At 45.2% G+C, this 21,806-nt stretch overlaps 1 protein-coding gene across 1 annotated transcript in view; it reads right to left on the bottom strand.

The window, feature by feature from the left end:
* The window catches only part of MAP4K2 (mitogen-activated protein kinase kinase kinase kinase 2), a 39,649-nt gene that overhangs the window by 3,011 nt on the left and 14,832 nt on the right, over positions 1-21,806 (bottom strand). The window contains exons 8-29 of the mRNA XM_015822371.1: positions 21,382-21,454; positions 20,453-20,584; positions 19,636-19,698; positions 19,463-19,544; positions 18,558-18,665; positions 17,242-17,320; positions 14,751-14,809; positions 13,956-13,999; positions 12,895-12,933; positions 11,896-11,932; positions 11,634-11,799; positions 11,284-11,396; positions 9,930-9,971; positions 8,845-8,929; positions 8,270-8,349; positions 6,989-7,049; positions 5,090-5,213; positions 4,298-4,356; positions 3,390-3,493; positions 3,099-3,270; positions 1,705-1,773; positions 683-769 (exon numbers count right to left, since the gene is read on the bottom strand). Coding sequence (XP_015677857.1) covers positions 683-769; positions 1,705-1,773; positions 3,099-3,270; positions 3,390-3,493; positions 4,298-4,356; positions 5,090-5,213; positions 6,989-7,049; positions 8,270-8,349; positions 8,845-8,929; positions 9,930-9,971; positions 11,284-11,396; positions 11,634-11,799; positions 11,896-11,932; positions 12,895-12,933; positions 13,956-13,999; positions 14,751-14,809; positions 17,242-17,320; positions 18,558-18,665; positions 19,463-19,544; positions 19,636-19,698; positions 20,453-20,584; positions 21,382-21,454 — 1,878 coding nt within the window. The remainder of the gene's footprint in view (positions 1-682; positions 770-1,704; positions 1,774-3,098; positions 3,271-3,389; positions 3,494-4,297; positions 4,357-5,089; positions 5,214-6,988; positions 7,050-8,269; positions 8,350-8,844; positions 8,930-9,929; positions 9,972-11,283; positions 11,397-11,633; positions 11,800-11,895; positions 11,933-12,894; positions 12,934-13,955; positions 14,000-14,750; positions 14,810-17,241; positions 17,321-18,557; positions 18,666-19,462; positions 19,545-19,635; positions 19,699-20,452; positions 20,585-21,381; positions 21,455-21,806) is intronic.

Below are 21,806 nucleotides of genomic sequence, written 5' to 3'. Positions count from 1 at the left end.
ACCAGTGGAACAGCTTGCCACCAGAAATCGTGGGCACTCCATCCCTGGAGGTTTTTAAGAAGAGACTGGACAGTCACTTGTCTGAGATGGTATAGGTTCTCCTGCCTGAGCGGGGGGGGCTGGACTAGAAGACCTCCAAGGTCCCTTCCAGCTCTATTCTATTCTAAGACCTTAGGAACACATGTTGACTCTGATCCCACTGTGGGGATTTTTCTGCATTTTGTTTGTTGCATTTCATTTTTTAAAAAAATTAAATGAATCAAATTTGTTTTTTGGTCCTCTTGCAGACATTTCATATCCAACTACCATAGGTAGGTTATCTGTGCTTCCCTTCTAGCACTGATGTTATCAAATAGATAACATGAAATATCTGCAAGAAAACAACCAACTCCGAGAGCATCAAGAATCCCAGTCCTTTTCCACCTCCTCCTCCTCCTCCCTTCTAGCACTGATAATGTTCCCTAGTTGGGTCATGAAATGTCTGCAAGAAAACAACCAACTCAGAGAGCACCAAGGACCCTACAGTCCTCCTCCTCCTCCTCCTCTCCACAAACCCCACTCCTTACTAGCACTGATGATGTTCCCTAGTTGGGTCATGAAACGTCTGCAAGAAAACCACCAAGCTCAGAGAGCACCAAGGACCCCTATATTTCAACCCTGAGTTACAAATATCTTTACGTACCAATGGTTTCAATGGGGAAATTGAAAACAAGCTCCGGTGCAAACACCCCCTGTGGCGTCCCCCGAAGATTCACGACCCGGACGCAGCCTGGAGGAGAAGAGAAGGGCTTGGAAGGACGAAGAGGCATCGCAAGAATGGGAAGAGAAAAAACGGAGGCCAAAAAAAGAAAAACTCCCCAAGAAAACCATTCATATGACCAACGATTGAGTGGACCTAGGTATGTCTAGTCCAGGGGTCTTCAAACTTGGTCCTTTTATGACTGTGGACTTCAACTCCCAGAATTCCTCAGCCAAGCACCAGTCATAAAAGGGCCAAGTTTGAAGACCCCTGGTCTGGATCCAAGCCCACACTTTCATCAAAATGGCCGACTGAGGAATTCTGGAAGTTGAAGTCCACCAGTCATAAAAGGGCCAAGTTTGAAGACCCCTGGTCTGGATCCAAGCCCGCAGTTTCATCAAAATGGCCGACTGAGGAATTCTGGGAGTGGGAGTCCACCAGTCATAAAAGGGCCAAGTTGGAAGACCCCTGGTCTGAATCCAAGCCCGCAGTTTCATCAAAATGGCCGACTGAGGAATTCTGGAAGTTGAAGTCCACCAGTCATAAAAGGGCCAAGTTGGAAGACCCCTGGTCTGAATCCAAGCCCGCAGTTTCATCAAAATGGCCGGCTGAGGAATTCCAGTCCACGGAAAAACCTCTTTCCATAGAATCGGTCCCCGGTGCCCAAAAGGTCGGGGAGTCTGCCGCCAAGTACCAAGGGCAGGACAAAAATGGATGGAAGATAATTAAAGAGAGGTCCAACCTAGAATTAAGGAGGAATTTCCTGCCGGTGAGAACAATTAACCCATGGAATGGTTTGCCACCAGAGGTTGTGGGTGCTCCATCACTGGAGGTTTTCAAAAATAGACTGGACAACCGTTTGACTAGGATGGTATATATAGTCTCCTGCCTTGAGCAGGGGATTGGACTAGAAGACCTCCGAGGTCCCCTCCAGCCGAAGGAGTCTATGTTCTAGAAGAACTTACGTTCAAAACAAACGAGGACAGTGTCTCGGTCCATCTGAGTGACGTGGCTGGCCAGAACGAGAGGACGCCCTACAAGAGGAGAGAAGCAAATGCCGCGCAACAAAGCTTGGTAAGCAAAAAACTGGTGTTTAAATTGCTTTCCGGATGAATTAAAAGGGGAATTCTGGGAGTTGAAGTCCACATATTGGGGGGATCATCAAGCCTCAAAATTCGGAACGTTGTGAATTAAGGCTACGTATCTGGAAACGGTCCAGCTTAGGGCACACTGTATAAGTAGTCCTTGAATTACAGCTCCAATTGGGACCGGAACGTCCGTCACTAAGCGATGCGGTGGTTAAGTGAATCACGTCCGACATGATGACTTTTTTTGCTGGGTTTGTTAAGCGAATCGGGCAGTCGTTAAGCGAATCTGCCTTCCCTCGTTGACTTTGCTTGTCGGAAGCCCCTTAAGAAGGTCAATGTCTATGGCAGGGGTAGGCAACCTTGGCTCTTTTAGGACTGGTGGACTTCAACTCCCAGAATTCCTGAGCCAGCCGTGCTGAGGGGAAAGGGAGAGGTTTCCAAGCTGAGCCATGCTGGCTCAGGAATTCTGGGAGTTGAAGTCCACGAGTCATGAGGGGGCCAAAGTTTCCCTCATGCTGGCTCAGGAATTCTGGGAGTTGAAGTCCACAAGTCATGAGGGAGCCAAAGTTTCCCTCATGCTGGCTCAGGAATTCTGGGAGTTGAAGTCCACAAGTCATAAGGGGGCCAAAGTTTCCCTCATGCTGGCTCAGGAATTCTGGGAGTTGAAGTCCACGAGTCCTAAAAGAGCCAAGGTTGCCTATCCCTGGTCTATGGAGATACTTTTGTACATTGGGGAAACAAAACAACCCCTCCATAAATGCATGACACAACTTAGAGGAGAACAAAGCCATCAGGACAAGATCCAGCAGTCCATCTTTAAGAGATTCTACAATCTGGTTCTCCCACCCACCTTCTTTCCCTCCCTCTTTCCCTCCCTCTTTCCTTTCCTTTCCTTTCCTTTCCTTTCCTTTCCTATTCTCTCTGTTAGTCCTTCATTCCTCCCTCCCATTCTATCTTTCCTTTCCTTTCCTTCCCTTTCCTCTCTTAGTCCTTCTTTCCTCCTTTCCTTCTTTCCTTTCCTGTTAGTCCTTCCTCCCTCCCTCCCTTTCTATCTTTCCTTTCCTTTCTCTTAGTCCTTCCTTCTTCCTTCCCATTCTACCTTCCCTTTCCTTTCCTCTCTTAGTTCTTCCTTCTGCCTTCCCCCCTTAGTCCTTCCTTCTTCCTTTCCTTTCCTTTCCTTTCCTTTCCTCTCTCTTAGTCCTTCCTTCCTTCTTCCCATTCTATTTCCTTTCCTTTCCTTTCCTTCCACCCCGCCAAATATCCTTTCTTACTGGAAGGGCTGGAGCTGGTGTGGCCAGTGCTGAGCGAGAGGACGCTGAAATGCAGCTCGGCCCCCGGCTGGTCGCTGCCGGTGACGCCAAAGCACACTTGCGGATACTCCTCCGTCTCCACGACCAGCAGCTCGAACAGGGAGAGGGGATTGGGGAGCAGCACAGGGACATGCTGGCCAAGGAATAAAAAAATAAAACAGAGAAGATACCGGTGAGCAGCCAAGCAGAACCTGGGTGGCCCTGGGGGAAAAAAACCCAGGGGCTCCCGATGGCTTGCAGCCAGCCACGTACCTTCAGTAGCATAAATTTCTGCAAAGGTTCGTACCACTGGAGGAGGGCCAGGCTGGAGGGCAGGGCGGCACACAGAAAGGTGTTTCCTGAGTAAGGATTTCGGACTGAAGCAAACAAACAAGCAAACAAACAGAGGATGGGATTAGCCACCGACTGCTGGTCTCGCCTGTTGCTGCTACAGCCAGCAGGAGCTTCCAAAAAACAAACCCTGGTTGGCATCGGCCCAGTTCCAGAAGCCTTTTTCAAGGGGAACCTAATGCAGAGGTTAGGAGTCCCAAACTGAACACTCGTTATTCCTTTGTGGGGCTCCTTTTTCCCTCCCTCTTTCCCTCCCTCCCTCCCTCCCTTCCTCCTTCCCTTCCTTCTTCCTATCTTCCTTCCTCCCTGTCTTTTTTTCCTCCTGCCTTCCCTCCGATCTCCCCTCCCTCCCTCCCTTCCTTCCTTCCTATCTTCCTTCCTTCCTTTCCTCCCTCCCTTTCTTTTTCCCTCCTGCCTTCCCTCCTATCTCTCTTCCCTCCCTTCCTCCCTCCCTCTCTTCCTCCCTCCCTCTTCCTCTCTCCCTCCCTCTTTCTTTTACCCTCCTGCCTTCCCTCTGATCTCTTTCCTCCCTTCCTCCCTTCCTTCCTTTCCTCCCTCCCTCTCTTCCTCCCTCCGTCTTTTTTTTCCCCTCCAGCCTTCCCTCCAATCTCTCCTCCCTCCCTCCCAGGGGCCATGCTGGCTGGGGAATTCTGGGAGTTGTAATTCATACTTCTAAAAGATCACCATCCCAGAATTCTCAGCAAGGGCCCTGCTGGCTGGGGGATTCTGGGAGTTGCACAGCCCAGCTCTGAAAGTTGGGGAAAGGCACAGTCAGAGTCCAGAGGCAAATTCAAGAGAGGTGACAAATCAACTGAGAAGTCGCCACTCACCGATTTGACACTTAAGGCAGCCTTTGGTGTCTGCTATCTTGGCCGAGAGGGCAAACTTCCTGCAAAAGGAATAGGGTTTAAAACAGGAGTGATAGGTGTGTGTGTACGTACGTTTGTGTGTGTATATTGTATTGTATCCCATTTCATTATCTATTCTATTCTATTCTATTCCCATTCCATTTTCTATTCCCATTTTTTATTTCTATTCTATTCCATTCTATTCCATTCCATTCCATTCCATTCCCATTTTCTATTCCCATTTTCTATTCTATTCTATTCTATTCTATTCTATTCTATTCTATTCTATTCTATTCTATTCTATTCTATTCTATTCCATTCCATTCCATTCCATTCCCATTTTCTATTCCCATTTTCTATTCTATTCTATTCTATTCCATTCCATTCCATTCCATTCCCATTTTCTATTCCCATTTTCTATTCCCATTTTCTATTCCCATTTTCTATTCTATTCTATTCTATTCTATTCTATTCCATTCTATTCTATTCTATTTTTTATATTCTATTCTATTCTATTCTATTCTATTCTATTCTATTCTATTCTATTCTATTCTATTCTATTCTATATTCTATTCTGTTCTATTCTATTCTAATTCTAATTCTAATTCTAATTCTAATTCTAATTCTATTCTATTCTATATTCTATTCCACTCCACTCCATTCCAATTTACCCTAGGCAGCACCGCTTCCCCCCTCCTCTCCCAAGGCCATTCCCACCTTCCATTAGACTTCCTTGGGGACCTCTGGCCCCTCCTCCCCCTCACCTCTGCCCACCTGGGGATGATCCTCTCCGTCAGTCGGTTGGTGGCGATGGAAAGAGGAACCGGACGCTTTTGAAGCTGACGACGTTGCTCGAAGAGACCCAAGAGGTTGTGTGAAGAGACCTGGGGGGACTTTCCTGGAACGAGCAGAAGGGATGAGTCTAGGTGGGAAAGGCTGAATCACTCTGCTTCTTAGTCTTTCTCCTAGCTAGATGTCTGTGGAAACTACCTCCTAAACTCACTTCCTTTTTTTTTTAAAAAAAAAAACACTTTTCCAAACTTGGCTTGCCTCCAACTTCGGAAAATGTCACAGGTGTTGACTTACGACCGTAACTGAGCCCAAAGTTTCAGTTGCTGAGCGATACGTCTGTTTAACCGAGCTTTGCCCCATTTTACAACCTTTCTTGTCGCCATTGCTAAGTGAATCACGGCGGTTGTTAAGTTGGTAACACATCTGTTAAATTTATCTGGCTTCCCCATAGACTTCTCCGAAGGCCGCAAAAGGGGAATCCGCTGACCCCGGGACACGGCAACCGTCATAAATCACTTAAATATGGACAATCCCTTAACTATGAGCCAGCCGTGTGCTGCAGCTGCCAGAAAAGCCAATGCAGTGCTAGGCTGCATTAACAGAGGGATAGAATCAAGATCACGTGAAGTGTTAATACCACTTTACAAGGCCTTGGTAAGGCCACACTTGGAATACTGCATCCAGTTTTGGTCACCGCGATGTAAAAAAGATGTTGAGACTCTAGAAAGAGTGCAGAGAAGAGCAACAAAGATGATTAGAGGGCTGGAGGCTAAAACATATAAAGAACGGTTGCTGGAATTGGGGATGTCTAGTTTAACGGAGAGAAGGACGAGGGGGGACAGGATAGCAGTCTTCCAATATCTCAGGGGCTGCCCCAAAGAAGAGGGAGTCAAGCTATTCTCCAAAGCACCTGAAGAAGGCAGGACAAGAAGCAACGGATGGAAACTCATCAAGGAGAGAAGCAACCTAGAACTAAGGAGAAACTTCCTGACAGTTAGAACAATTAATCAGTGGAACTACCTGCCTCCAGAAGCGGTGAATGCTCCAACCCTGGAAGGTTTTAAGAAGAGACTGGACAGCCATTTGTCTGGAATGGTAATATAGGGTTTCCTGCCTGAGCAGGAGGTTGGACTAGATGACCTCCAAGGTCCCTTCCAACTTTATTATTATTATTATTATTATTATTATTATTATTATTATTATTATTATTATTATTATTATTATTATTATTATTATTATTATTATTATTATTATTATTATTATTATTATTATTATTATTATTATTATATAAATACGAATCAGTTGCCAAGCAGCCGAATTTTGATCACATGACCACAGGGATGCCGCAACGGTTGTAAGTATGAAAAATGGTCATAAATCACTTTTGTCAGTGCCGTCGTAACTGCAAACAGTCACTAAATGAATAGTTGTTAATTCAAGGGCAATCTGTAATTGGATCCAACCGTTTACGAACTACGCCCGGTTTTTGGGACTGACAACTGATCTGGGACTAAACTCTCATCTCCCTCGTCAAAGGTTTTCCAGCACGGCCAGAAAGATGCAAATTTGTCTTAACAAATTTGCTTGGTTTTGGGGGGGTCACTCCAGAAACCTCCAGAAGCCCCTTTGCACAAAAAAAAGCAGAAACGGCACCCCAGGACTGTACTTGCCTTTGCAAGTCTTTTAAACAAGGAGCCCCCACCCCCAATTTAGCTGGCTCCAACATCCACCCATGGCCGTCACTGCAACCTTCCGGTGGCCTAAGGGAGGAAGCCCGCGGATGCCAAACCTTCTGTCCGTCCCAAAGCGGATCATCCGGGATGGAAAGTTGTTCCCAAACGGAGAAAACAAAAGTTATTTCCCAGCCCTTTGGAGACTCGCCTGCCAAAGTCAGGAGCGTGTTGTTGATGCAGTAGAGCCAGGAGCACCGGTGGGGAAGGAGCTGGTGGGAGAAAGGAGGGAGGGGAAGAGAAGAAAAAGTCCGTCAGTCTGGGTTATTTCAGATTAGGGAAAAGCACAGTCAGGGCCCTGCCGCAAGGCACGAAACACGACAGGCAGATTGGTCTAGTCCAGGGGTAGGCAACCTTGGCCCTTTTATGACTGGTGGACTTCAACTCCCAGAATTCCTGAGCCAGCCACGCTGAGGGGAAAGGGAGAGGTTTCCAAGCTGAGCCATGCTGGCTCAGGAATTCTGGGAGTTGAAGTCCACCAGTCATAAAAGAGCCAAGGTTGCCTACCGCTGGTCTAGTGGTTAAGGCATCAGGATAGAATCTAGGCGCTGATGAGTTCTAGTTCTGTCTCAGTTGGCTGGCTGACTTTGGACCAATCACCAGGAGATAGCAATAGCAATAGCGCTTGGACTTATATATCGCCTCGCTGGGCTGTCTAAGCGGTTTACCGAGTCAGCATGTTGTCCCCAACAATCTGGGTCCTCAACAAGGTGAGGATGCTGAACGGTGAATTTTTGTTCCTCCTTAAGACATGAAAGCCCACTGGGTGACTTGGGACCAATCACCAGGAGACGGTGAGTTCTAGTCTTGCCTCAGGCACTAAACGTGGCTGGGTGACTATGGACCAATCACCAGGATACGGTGAGTTCTAATCTTGCCTTAGCCATGCAAGGTGGTTGAGTGACTTTGGACCAATCACCAGGAGACGGTGAGTTCTAGTCTTGCCTCAGGCACTAAAGGTAACGGTGACTTTGGACCAATCACCAGGAGACCGTGAGTTCTAGTCTTCCCTTAGGCATAAGAGGTGGCTGGGTGACTTTGGGTCAATCACCAGGAGACGGTGAGTTCTAGTCCCGCCTTAGGCATGAAAGCCAGCTGGGTGACTTTGGGCTGGTCCCTCTCTCTCAGTCCAATCCACCTCACAGGGTTGTCGTTATGGGGAAAATAGGAGGAGAATGTAGTATTAGGTACGCTTGCCAGCTTGAATTATTTATAAAAATCATACCAGTGCGTTATAAATTAAACAAAGTAAGAAAAATGTCAAGCAGCGAAGTTCTTGTTAAATTATAGAGAGCCAGAAATCCAAACCCATCCATTGCAGCTTAAGCAGAGAGCAGAGGGACTGCGCGGCCACAGGGTGGCTTAATCATGGTTTGCAGCAAAGGACCCCTCCCACCGCTTCTTTCCTCGTGTTTCTCTGCAGGGGACTCACCTTCTCCATCGTGTCTTCGTGGAGCTCGTGAAGATTCAAGGTGTAAATGCCTTCCTCCGCTCCCACGACCAGATACAGATCTGCAAACCAGACAAGGAAAGTGTTATAAACCATGATTGGCAACGTTGAAAGAGAATACAATATAGTGGATTAGGAATGAAGAGGTTTCTCTTGACTATAAATTCCCACCAGGTCCAACCTACCCTGCAGGGCTGATATTGTGGGGAAAAATTGCATCTGTGTTTCTCAACCTTGCCATCTTTTAAGATGTGTGGACTTCAACTCCCAGAAGTCCTTAGCCAGCATGTTGGCAGGGTATTTCTGGGAATTGAAGTCCACACCTCATAAAGAATGCTGGCTGGGGAATTCTGGGAGTTGAAGTCCACCCGTTTTAAATTATTCTGGCTGGGGAATTCTGGGAGCTGAAGTCCACTCATCTTAAGGCATGCTGGATAGGGAATTCTGGGAGTTGAAGTCCACACCTTTTAATGTATCAAGGTTGAGAAACACCGTTATGTATACCATCTTTTGATGGAACGTCAATTGCAGAAATGAACAAGAAATAAAACCTCTACCTCGTGTTTCTGGGTGGATCCACGTTGTAGCTGAGTTGATCTTCAGCGGGCAGCCGTTGAAAACTTTGGAAAAACAGGCTCCCATCTGGGAAAGGAGGAAATGGAATATTTGGATACTGGGTTGTGTTTGTGTGTGTGTGTGTGCAGGAAATGACTGAGATTTACTGCTTTTTATCTCATGTTTAGACTTTAGATCCAATCTGGCTCAGGAATTCTGGGAGTTGAAGTCCACAGATCGTAAAAAGGCCATCGTTTCCCCCCCCCCACGCCCCCATTTTAGTCATAATCAGATTTTAGACTTTTCTAACCCCTCTAAGTGAGCAAAACTGCCAGATTTTCACAGTTTGCACCCAAGCATTTTGCAAAGCCGCCCACTTGCGTTGTCTCCAGGCAGAAGTTCATTTCAGCTTATTTTCACATTTTACAGTATTCGTCACGCACCACACAAACTCACAGCCACCGAAATATACACCACTGGCCTTAAATAACACACACCCTAGCTGTTCCCTGAAACCATATTTTTCTTTTTTTAAAAAATGATATCCATTTCTCCCTTATCAACACACTGATTTGGGGTCCTGGCTTTTTCCTTGCCAGATTCCGTGGGTGGGAAAAAAAGCTGGTTGCTTTCCAATTCAGTTCAGTTGGAAAGTAACAACCAAAACTGGCTTATGTTAAAATGTTAAGTTCCAGGGATTCCTGGGCTTTATTCAAACATGGGTTCAAACAAAATAAATACATAAAACAAAAACAGACAACAAATAAAAGAAAAGAAAAAAACAATTCTGAGCATGTATTTGAACGTTTTATTCGAAGATAGAGGAGCATCTGAACGCAGACCTTTTTAAATATTTGTATTTTGTTACGTTTTACTAATCCACGTGAATGGTTAATAGGGATTGCTAGTCCCTGTATGATATGCCATATATGCTAAATCAGGGGTCTTCAAACTTGGCCCTTTTATGACTTGTGGACTTCAACTCCCAGAATTCCTCAGCCAGGCATCCTGTCTGAAGACCCCTGCGCTAAACAGATAAATCAATCCAGAGATTCCTGTTGGTAGGGAAGAAGCAAACTCAACTTACATGAACTTTGGGTGTAGGAGGCAATCCGTGGCACAGCAACCTCTAAAAAGGTGATGGACAGAGAGAGAAGCATTAAAGGAACATTTTTTTAAAAGTTCCCCTTATTTTTTTTTTAATAATAATAAGAAACAAGGCTGTCTCTAATCCCATTCCTCGCACAACCGCAGACTTAATCTTCCTGCTTTGGTGGGAGAAGACCAGGAATTTGACCGGACTCATTTCACAAAATCAAAAAATCCCAGGGTCGGATGGGAACTTAAGAGGTCCTCTAGTCCAACCGCCCGCTCAGTTCAGGATTCTCTACAGCATTCCAGACAGATACAGCCTCTGTTGGAAAACTCCTACCAAGGAGAGCTCACAACTACTTGTGGCAGGTTGTTCCGCGGGCTGACAGCTCCTACAATTCAGCGACTTCCTTTCAAAGTCTAACTTGAATCTCCTTGCTTGCAATTTTATCCTGATAATTCTGGCCCCGCCCTCCGGAGCCACCCAAGAGAAGCCCACGTTCTCTTCTGTACAGATGGTCCTCGGCTTACAATAGCGGTCTTCAAACTTGGCCCTATTATGACTTGTGGACTTCAACTCCCAGAATTCCTCAGCCAGCGTGCCTAGCCTAGCTGGGGAATTCTGGGAGTTGAAGTCCACAGGTCTTAAAGTTGCCGAGGTTGGCCCCCTGTGCTGTACGGATAAAAAGCTGGCTGTTTATCTGCACGGATATTTTTTTTCCTCAGTCTTTCGTAATTGCCCCTTTTAACTTGGTTTTCGTCTGGCTTTTAACTTGCTCTTATTTGTAGCTTTTGCACCACTATACTGTGCTTTATTAGTAAATGGCCCAGGGCGTATTGAAATTCGATAAATACGTAAAATAAAAGCCACCCATTCTTGGAGGAATCTGACTGTCCTGCTGAACTCAGTTTGAAAAATCCTGAGGCTAAAACATATCAGGAATGGTTGCTGGAATTGGGTATGTCTAGTTTAATGAAGAGAAGGACGAGGGGGAACATGATAGCAGCCTTCCAATATCTCAGGGGCTGCCACAAAAAAGAGGGAGTCAAGCTATTCTCCAAGGCGCCTGAAGGCAGGACAAGAAGCAACGGATGGAAACTAATCAAGGAGAGAAGCAACTTAGAACTAAGGAGAAACTTCCTGACAGTGAGAACAATTAGCCAGTGGAACAACCTGCCTCCAGAAGTGGTGAATGCTCCAACACTGGAAGTTTTTAAGAAGAGACTGGACAGCCATTTGTCTGAAATAGTATGGGGTTTCCTGCCTGAGGGGGGGGTTGGACTCGATGACCTCCAAGGTCCCTTCCAACTTTATTGTTATTATTGTTATTATTATTAATCACACTTACGGTGGCTTCCTCCTTCTTCTTCATCGTGGCCCACTCAGTGGAGAGCAGGCAGTCTGCAGGTTTGGAAGAATCCACCCCCGGAGGGTCTGGCATCCCACCGAAGGCCCCATTGCCTATTGTCAAAAGATAAATAACAAAAGCAACTTCAACATGCTGCCTGAGGGATTCTGGGAGTTGAAGTCCACAAGTCTTAAAGGGGCCAAGTTTTGGACACCTCTGCACTAGACGTAAATACGCCTCTTTATCAAATAAACGTTCGGTCGTGTGTATCAGCAGCGTGAGAGCATCTGATGATCACTTAGTCTCGGAATACAAAGAGAAAGATGCTGAATCTCGTCGTTCCTCTTTACCTGGGACGGTGTGGCCCCTCGGTCCCTCCAGATCCGAGCGCTCCCCATCCTGTTCCCAAGGAGCCTTATAGGAGAGCTCCAGGTTGAGGAAATCCCAGAAGGGGCCTCTTTTGATAGTGCTGGAAACATCTTCCCCAAGTCCGTCGGTCTGCTGTTCTTCCTGAGTCTGCAGGGGGAAAAAAAACCACAGAAATGTTTGCAGAATGAAAAGGAAGTGGCTGTTTCAAGGAACTGGTGCCGTTTGGAGAACCCGGAACCATACCTGATCCGTAGGACGTGCCGGGCGGATCGTTAGACTCCTATGGAAGAAAAGGCATTTTTTTAAAAAAATAAAATAAAATAGAAGCAGAATAAAAGAATGGAGAAAAGTTGAAAGATGTCAACCGTCCCGTTGGCATATGCAGCCAACGTCCCGTTGGCATATGCAGCCAACGTCCCGTTGGCATATGCAGCCAAAGAAATTCTTGGGACATTATTTTACCAAGAGTATAACTTTACTGATAATTCCACATAGGCGCAGAAGAAGCAAAGCCAGTTTTGAAGTTTTTGCACGGGAAGTAGCAATAGCACTTAGACCTATATACCGCTTCACATTGCTTTAGAGCCCTCTCTAAGCGGTTTACAGAGTCAGCCTCTTGCCCCCAACAATCCGGGTCCTCATTTTACCAATCTGGGAAGGATGGAAGGCTGAGTCAACCTTGAGCTGGTCAAGATCAAACTACTGGCAGTGGTCAGAGTGTAGCCTGCAATACTGCATTCTAACCACTGCGCCATTATGGGAATAGAATAGAATAGAATAGAATAGAATAGAATAGAATAGAATAGAATAGAATAGAATAGAATAGAATAGAAGAGAAGAGAATAGAAGAGAAGAGAAGAGAAGAGAAGAGAAGAGAAGAGAAGAGAAGAGAAGAATAATGTGATAGGAATAGATTAGAATAGAACAGAACAGAACAGAATAAAAAATAGAATACAATTAGAATATAGAACAGAACAGCACAACCCCCTTAACGGCCGCCTTGATTAGCAACAGAATTCTGTTCTCAATTGTGATCATAACCCGAATCTCACCTGGTTTGGATGGCAGTCATATTGAGGCCACCATCAAGATGGTCCCCAAAAGATGCTGAGCTGGGCAAGACGATCGTTTAAAAGTTTTATTGGGGATAGAAAACAACCCACCAGGTTTAATGTTGGCCTGTCTAAGGAAGAACTCTGTTAGTTCCCCAGAGTTTCTAAATTCCTCTCCGTCGCCTCTTACCTCTCTTCCAGGGCCTCTTCGACAGACTGAAGCAGGCTCCTAAGGAATGGGGGAAACATGGTGCTAAGTTACCCATCAGTCGTTCGGTCTGTGTATCACGCCAAGCCACAGTGTGCCCCATCAGGGTTTACCCAAAGTTGCTTTTTCAAAAGACAACTGGACTTCCTTGTTTTTTCCTTGAAGACGTTTCACTTCTCATCCAAGAAGCTTCTTCAGCTCTGACTGAACGGTGGAGGACGGAAGGATTCATATTCCTCGCAGTCATCTGGTTGTTGGTATTCTCTCTGAGAGTCGTTGAGGCCACTTGGAGGTTGATCTGTGCCCTCAGGGACACCTGAATAGTTCAAATGGGTGTGGAGCCTTCTTGGAATTGCTGAAAGGACCGTGTTGTAAACACACTGAAACACACTGAAACTCCTTTCAGCACTTCCAAGAAGGCTCCACACCCATTTGCACTATTCAGGTGACCCTGAGGGCACAGATAAACCTCCACGTGGCCTCAACGACTCTCAGAGAGAATACTAACAACCAGATGACTGCAAGGAATATAAATCCTTCCATTCCCCACCCTCCAGACAGAACTGAAGAAGCTTCTTGAGCGACAAGCAAAACATCTTCAAGAACAAAGTCCAGTTGCCTTTTGGAAAAAAAAACAACACTTTTGGGATAACCATGACATGGATGATGGAGAATCTCCATAGGCATCCATCAGGATTTATTGGCCAAACCACGATTGGCTGGGTTTGGGCCACCCACCAGCGTGAAATCAAACCCCACTACACAACACAGGCTTTGTGCAAACCCTGAGTTAACAAAACTTCATGTCTCTGTTTGCACAGCATGCTTAAGACAATATAGCTTGATCCAGATTGGCATTCTGCAGCCAGCCCAGTTTTAGACTAGACAAGTGAATTCAGCTTAAGAGTTTCAAAGTGGCAGAAATTAGCTGCCCGTGTTTTCACGCTCCGTCACGAGGCAAGTCAATGGCCCAGGCGAGGCGGGGATGGGAGGGGGGGAGGAAAAGCAGCCCCACCCCACCTTTGCTCCCCTAAATTGCTTACTCTCCGTCTCCAAGCACCATCCAATTCTCTTCCTCTTCTTCCGTCTGCAAAAGAGACAAAATAATCATATTAAACAGGCCAAAATAAAGGCTGACTGCTTCATTTCCCACCCTGGCCTTCAAAAAAAGCAGGATTGATGGGAGCATACGCGTAATCCTCAAATTACGGCCGCAATTTAGCAACACAAAATTCCTGTTGCTAAGCAAGGCCGTTGTTAGGGGAGTTTTGCCCCATTTTACGAACTTTTTTTGCCCCGGTTGTTAAGTGAATCATTGCAGTTGTTAAGCTAGTGACATGGTTGTTAAACGAATCTGGCTTTCCCCCATTGACTTTGCTTGTCGGAAGGTCGTAAAAAGGGATCATGTGACTCCATGAGACACTGCGACCGTCATAAGTATGAAACAGTTGTCAACCATCTGAATTTTGATCATATGACCCTGGGGATGCTGCAACAGTTGTAAGCGTGAAAAACGGTCATAAGTCACTTTTTCCAGAGCCGTTGTGACTTTGAACAGTCACTAAATGAACTGTTATAAGTCGAGGACAGCCTGTATTCCATATCCGGCAAACTGGAAGAAGAGGTTTTTGACTATCTTCCCAAAGCATTTCTCCAAAGGAAAACCACCAACTTACGTTATGCACGAAGAATTCTAAACCCCAGTTTGTTTCGTCACCCGTTAAAGGATTGATACTCTCAGCTACAAACCACGGTTTACAAATTGACCGTGGCCAAGCCAAACAATTTGCCTTTGTGCAATAGGTCAACACAGACACACACTTGTGAATGCCACTTACTGGGTTGCTCCACGGCTCTGTTTCTTTCCTTAGTGGGGGGCCGAATTTAACCTGGTTAACTGAAAAACAGGAATAATTTAAAGATCAGCCAGATAGGCAGAGATGAGAGTCCACTCACAGCTTTAGAAAACTCAAACCCCAGATGTTAAAGGTTCTTTGCAAGGAATGCAACAAGAAATGGGAAAAATGGGCCATTTTGCCCTGACTTTGGATCACAATCTGCGAAGATTAGTAACAACAAGCCAGGTTACACGGAGATCCCTCAACGGAGCTGAGTTCTTTAGAAAAAAAAATTGTTTTACATTTCTTGTCCTACATTATAGAACTATAGCGCTGGGAGGGACCTTGGAGGTCTTCTAGTCCAACCCCCTGCTCAAGCAGGAGACCCCTATCCCATTTTAGACAAATGGCTGTCCAATGTCTTCTTAAAAAGCTCCAGTATAGCAGCACCCACAACTTCTGGAGGGAAGCCGTTCCACCGGTTAATTGTTCTCACTGTCAGGAAATTTCTTCTTAATTCTAGGTTGCTTGTCTAATGATCTTCTACCTGTTGTTTCTTTTCCTGCCTATTAATAATAATAATAATAATAAAGTTGGAAGACACCTTGGAGGTCATCTAGTCCAACCCCCTGCTCAGTCAGGAAACCCTATACCATTTCAGACAAATGGATGTCCAGTCTCTTCTTTAAAACTTCCAGTGTTGGAGCATTCACTGCTTCTGGAGGCAGGTTGTTCCATTGGTTAATTGTTCTCACTGTCAGGAAGTTTCTCCTTAGTTCTAGGTTGCTTTTCTCCTTGATTAGTTTTCATCCGTTGCTTCTTATCTTGCTTTTAGGCGCTTTGGAGAAGAGCTTGACTCCCTCTTCTTTGGGGCAGCCCCTGAGATATTGGAACCCTGCTATCCTGTCCCCCCTCGTCCTTCTCTTCATTAAACTACTAGACATACCCAATTCCAGCAACCGTTCTTTATATGTTTTAGCCTCCAGCCCCCTAATCATCTTTGTTGCTCTTCTCTGCACTCTTTCCAGAGTCTCAACATCTTTTTTTATATCGGGGCGACCAGAACTGGATGCAGTATTCCAAGTGTGGTCTTACCACGGCATTATAAAGTGGTATTAACACTTCACCTGATCTTGATTCTATCCCTCTGTTGATGCAGCCTAGGACTGCGTTGGCCTTTTTAGCAGCTGCAGCACATGGCTGGCTCATACAGAAGTGACGGTTTACTAGATCAACTGCTTTGATTAAAGAAAAGAACACAATTAACTTGGTTTCCATTTGGAAACCGTTTCTGGGCTTTGTGCTTGAGGTGTCCCCAAAAAACCCCAAACTCTTAATTTTGGGTTTTGCCGATGACTTAGGTTTGTGGTTATAGAAATGGCTAGTACGTGTTATTATATAAAACTAAAACGTTGCGGTTTCATGTTATCGTAAGTCAATGCTTCCCCCCCCCTTTTCTCCCCTCTCCCCTACACTTTTGACTCTTCCCTTTCTCCTCCCTTCTTTTACCCTTATTGCCACTTTTCGTTGTATTTCTGCGTTTCGTATCTTGATAAACTAAATAAAAATTCTGAAACCAGAAGACATTTCCAAGTAGAAAAAACAAAAGACGTTGTCCACTAGGACCACCTAGATCCCTCCCACGGCCACTGCTGTTGAGCCAGGTACCGCCTCGCCTGTACCTGTCCATCTGGTTTTCCTTGCCCAAGTGCAGGACCTTTTTTTTTTTTTTTTTTCACATTTTTTTTTATTATTTTCAATATAGGAAAAAGAGCAATCACAAGTACATCACAATTGAAAACCCCCCCCCACCCCCCACCCGGACTTCCCAAACCTAATCCCAGGATACTATTCATCTAAAAGTAACCTTATACTAATATCCCTAGCTCCACAAAATATAATTCTACATGAGTAGGTGAAATATATGTATATATATAAAAAGAAGAAAATTTTTTTATCTAAAAACCTAACCTATATTCCACCATTCTATGCTTATTTTGAATATAAACAATCCATCTTCTCCATATTGATAAAAATTGTTCATTTGAATGATCCTTCAAATAAGCCGAAATCTTTGCCATTTCAGCAAGATGCGAAACCTTCACTCTCNCCAATTTTGAGCTATCAGCAAACGGGCAGCAGTTAAACAATACAACATCAAATTCGTTTCTTTTACATCCAAATTATGTGTAATACCTAGGAGAAACAACTGAGGCAAAAAAAAAATTCTTCTTTTAAAAACTTGTTGTAAATTCCACCATAATTTTATCCAGAAGGCTTTAATAACCTTACAAGTCCACCACATGTGACCAAGTGCAGGACCTTAATTCCATCCTTCTCCAGGGTGTCATTTCTTCCCCACATAATCTTCTCTCTCTAGCAGGCCTCCCACGTCTTAGAAAAATGGGTCAGCACAGCCAGGCCTTGCATGCAAACGTGCTATATGCACCGGAAGGGAATTCTGACATATGGGTTAAACTGAATGACTTACGCTGGATTTCCGACAGGGTGCCTTCTGCCGGCCCACGTGGCTTACTGGAGCAGATTTTATCGGGAAAAACGTCATAAGCCTGAATTGGGAGGGAAAGACATTTTTTTTGTTTGTTTTGTTTCCAATATAACAAAAATATCCTGTTCAAAGCAGAACGGCGTCCTTCGAGGGGGCAGTCTGTTTTGCCCCTAAATAAAAACACCCCAACTTACATTCATTCAATCATCAGAGGCAATATTGACATAGAATAGCATAGAATAGTTGCTTCTCAACCTTAACTACAGAATAGAATAGAATAGAATAGAATAGAATAGAATAGAATAGAATAGAATAGAATAGAACAGAAAATAGAAAATAGAACAGAATAGAATAGGAAGGGATCTTGGAGGTCTTCTAGTCCAGCCCCCTGCTCAAGCAGGAGAACCTATACCGTCTCAGACAGGTGATTGTCTAGTCTCGTCTTAAAAATCTCCAGTGATGGAGCACCCACGATTTCTGATGGCAAGCTGTTCCACTGGTTGATTGTCCTCACTGTTAGGAAGTTTCTCCTTAATTCCAGGTTGCTTCTCTCCTTGATCAGTTCCCAACCATTGTGGAATTCTGGGAGTTGAAGTCCAGAAGTCTTAAAGTTGCCAAGGTTGGAGACCCCTGAATTAGACATACCCGATTCCTGAAACCGCTCTTCGTGTGTTTTAGATTCCAGGGCCCTAATCATCTTTGTTGCTCTTCTCTACACTCTTTCCAAAGTAATAACAATAATAATAATAAAACTGGAAGGGACCTTGGAGGTCATCTAGTCCAACCCCCTGCTAAGGCAGGAAACACTATACCATTTCGGACAAATGGCTGTCCAGTCTCTTCTTAAAAACTTCCAGTGTTAGAGCATTCACCGCTTCTGGAGGCAGGTTGTTAATTGTTCTAACTGTCAGGAAGTTTCTCCTTAGTTCTAGGCTGCTTCTCTCCTTGATTAGTTTCCATCTGTTGGTTCTTGTCCTGCCTTCAGGCGCTTTGGAGAACAACTTGACTCCCTCTTCTTTGGGGCAGCCCCTAAGATATTGGAAGGCTGCTATCATGTCCCCCCTCGTCCTTTTCTTCATTAAACTAGACATCCCCAATTCCAGCAACCGTTCCCTGTATGTCTTAGCCTCCAGTCCCCTGATCATCTTTGTCGCTCTTCTCTGCACTCTTTCCAGAGTCTCAACATCTTTTCTGTAGCAAGGAATGGACTTTCCCAGGTTTGAAGTGAAAGCGATTAATCCCCATCCTTGCCCCCCCCCCTCCGTCCCAAAGCACCCAACACAACTGGACAACTGTACCTCAAAATCCCCGTCGTCCAAGGCGGAAGCGGTCAGTTCAGGGTTTGTGGCTTTATCCAGTAATTCAATGACTAAAACGCGGGCTAAGGGCTGGCAGACGAAAGGGTGCTGGGAGAGAAGAGACACCCATCAGCCGACGGGATCAAAAACGCTCCCGACTTTCATCGGGAGCTCGTTTCCCCAAAGGGAACTCTAAGATTTGCTCCACCTGCGAGCACCCCAGTCCCAAAACCTCCCATAATACCTTGAAGTTGCCTTAGGCATGAACCTAGCCAAGACGGACGGCCCCATTGAATGGGGAAACAGGAAGTCCAGTTAAATATCCCATAATCCCCTGAAGTGACACTACCTCAGAATACAGATAGTCCTTAACTTACGACAATTCATTTAGTGACCGTTCCAAGTTACAATGGCACTGAAAAAAAGTGATTTACACTTATGGCCACTGCAGTACATCTCATGGTCATGGGACCGGAATTCAAACCCTTGGCAACCAGTTCCTATTTATGACGGTCGCAGTGTCCTGGGGTCATGTGATCCCCTTTTGTGACCTCCTGACAAGCAAAGTCAATGGGGAAGCCGGATTCACTTCACAACCGTGTCACTAATTTAACAACTCCAGTGATTCCCTTAACCACCATGTCCAGAAAGGTCGTAAAATGTGGCAAAACTCACTTAATAAACATCTCGCACAGTGACAGAAATTTTGGGCTTAATTGTGGTCGTAAGTCAAGGACTACCTGTATTCTGGGAAAATAAAATGACAGCTGACGGATCGCTCCACCGTCCCAGTGGAGACGGTGGGGTGTTCTTCTCCGTTCCTGAGTTGTTTCCTAGACAATTTTGATTTTGGAATGGGGGGTTTTGGTGGGTTAATTTTTACCCATCTCCCAGCCTGGCATTACCTGCAGGAGTTTTTCTGCCACCGGCCGTTTCCTAGGATTTTTGGTCAAAGAGAGTTTGAGGAACTGGTGAAAATCGGGAGACCTGGCGGGAGAAAACAGGAAGTGCAGATGAACAGAAAAATTCCTAGTACCACGGGAGAAGAATTGTGTCTCTTACACAGGCACATACTCACCAACACGCCTTGTCTTTTAGCTTTGGAGGCTGGAAGTTGCTCTTCGCCATCAACATCAGAGCCCTGAGTGAGAAGACAAAACAGAGTTAGGACCATTTTCTTTTTCTCCTTTCTTTTAAAGCAGGGGTCTCCGAACTTGGCAACTTTAAGACTTCTGGACTTCAACTCCCAGAATTCCTCAGCCAGCATGGCTGGCTGAGGAATACTGAGAGTTGAAATCCACAAGTCTTAAAGTCCCAAGTTTGGCTGGCTGAGGAATTCTGGGAGTTGAAGTCCATAAGTCTTAAAGTTGCCAAGTTTGGCTGGCTGAGGAATTCTGAGAGTTGAAATCCACAACTCTTAAAAGTTTCAAGTTTGACTGGCTGAGGAATTCTGGGAGTTGAAGTCCATAAGTCTTAAAGTTCCAAGTTTGACTGGCTGAGGAATTCTGGGAGTTGAAATCCACAAGTCTTAAACCAGTTGCCAAGTTTGGAGACCCCTGTTTTAAAGAAAAGGGAACCCTGATCCCTTGTCTACAACATTTCTTCTCTCGCATTGGGTGATTTGTGGTGATATCACGGAATGCTCAAAGATTCCACCAAAATGAAAGGACAATTCACACAAATGCTCAGTTGCTTTGTTTTATTTTGTCTTGTTCAAACCTTCTATTGCATTTAGTCCTCCACTTAAGTGAGACCCTCAGGTTTTGCCCTGTTTTACGACCTTTCTTGCCACAGTTGTTAAGAGAATCACGGCAGTTGTTAAGTTAGTAACACGGTTGTTAAAGGAATCTGGTCTCCCCATTGACTCTCTCGCTCTCTGCCAGCCTCTCCCTTACCTCATGGGGTGGAGGTCAAAAAGTGGGGGCTGCAGCTCGGCCAGTTCAATGGCAGTGATGCCCAGGGCCCAGATGTCGCACAGCTGGTTGTAGCCGCCTTTCTTCTCCACCGCGGCCACCTCGGGTGCCATCCTGGAGAATCAGACAGAGTGCAAGATGAGGAAGGCCACACTCACAACCACACTCACGTTCCTCTTTAGAATAGAATAGAAAATAGAATAGAATAGAATAGAATAGAATAGAATAGAATAGAATAGAATAGAATAGAATAGAATAGAATAGGACTGGAAGGGACCTTGGAGGTCTTCTAGTCCAGCCCACTGCTCAAGTAGGAGAACCTATACCATCTCAGACAAGGTGGTACATTTAGATAAGAGCGGGGATGGCCCTCAGCTGCCTAAAGGGTGGGGGAAAGAAACACAGAGAAGAGTCTCCTTAACTTAATCAGACTGTAAAAGAGGAGAGTGGGAGATTTGTACGTCCAGACCTGCAAGATTCTGTTAATGTAACTTTAAAATAAACTAGAATTAGCTCACGGGATTGCGTTTCCTGACTGGACTATCTGGGAAGGTTGATTGGAAGTCAGAAGAGAGGATAAGGACCCTTTGAGAGAAGGGGGGTGAGTGGAAAAGGGCTGCAATCTTTCAGCCCCCGTCTCTTTGATTGGGTTACTAGCAGTGGTGGGATTCAGCCGGTTCGCACCACTTCGGCAGAACCGGTAGCCAATTTTAATTCTAGGTTGATTCTCTTCTGGATTAGTTTACATCCATTGTTTCTTGTCCTACCTGCAGTGGTAAATAAATTGACCCCCCTCTTCTTTGGGGCAGCCCCTCAAATACTGGAACAGTTGCTATCATGCCCCCCCCGTCCTTCTTTTCTCTAGACTGGCCATTCCCAATTCCTGTAGCAGAGCAACACAGGTGTTTTACCAATAGGGCGTTCCGATGAACGATTTTCGCTTGGCCACCGAAGCTGTCAGTTCTGCCGAGACACCAAAATCCGCTGTGGAGGAGAGAGAAGGAGGAATAATTTCAGAAGACCTGGAGAAACAAATCCCGGGTTTCCAAAAACGACTACAAAACCAAGTGTGATATTCCATGCTTGTTTGGAAAAGCACATGCGTTGTAATAATAATAATAATAATAATAATAATAATAATAATAATAATAATAATAATAACAACAACAACAACAACAACAACAACAACAACAAAACAACAACAATAATAATAATAATGTTGGAAGGGACCTTGGAGGTCATCTAGTCCAACCCCCTGCTCAGGCAGGTAACCCTATACCATTTCGGACAAATGGCTGTCCAGTCATTATAACTTTGAACGGTCACTAAACAAACT

This window comes from Protobothrops mucrosquamatus, unplaced genomic scaffold (assembly GCF_001527695.2).
Source record: "Protobothrops mucrosquamatus isolate PMUCROS unplaced genomic scaffold, P.Mucros_1.0 scaffold1540, whole genome shotgun sequence".
Lineage (NCBI taxonomy): Eukaryota > Metazoa > Chordata > Lepidosauria > Squamata > Viperidae > Protobothrops > Protobothrops mucrosquamatus.
Note: the sequence above shows the minus strand (reverse complement) of the source record. Positions and strands in the feature narration are given on the sequence as shown.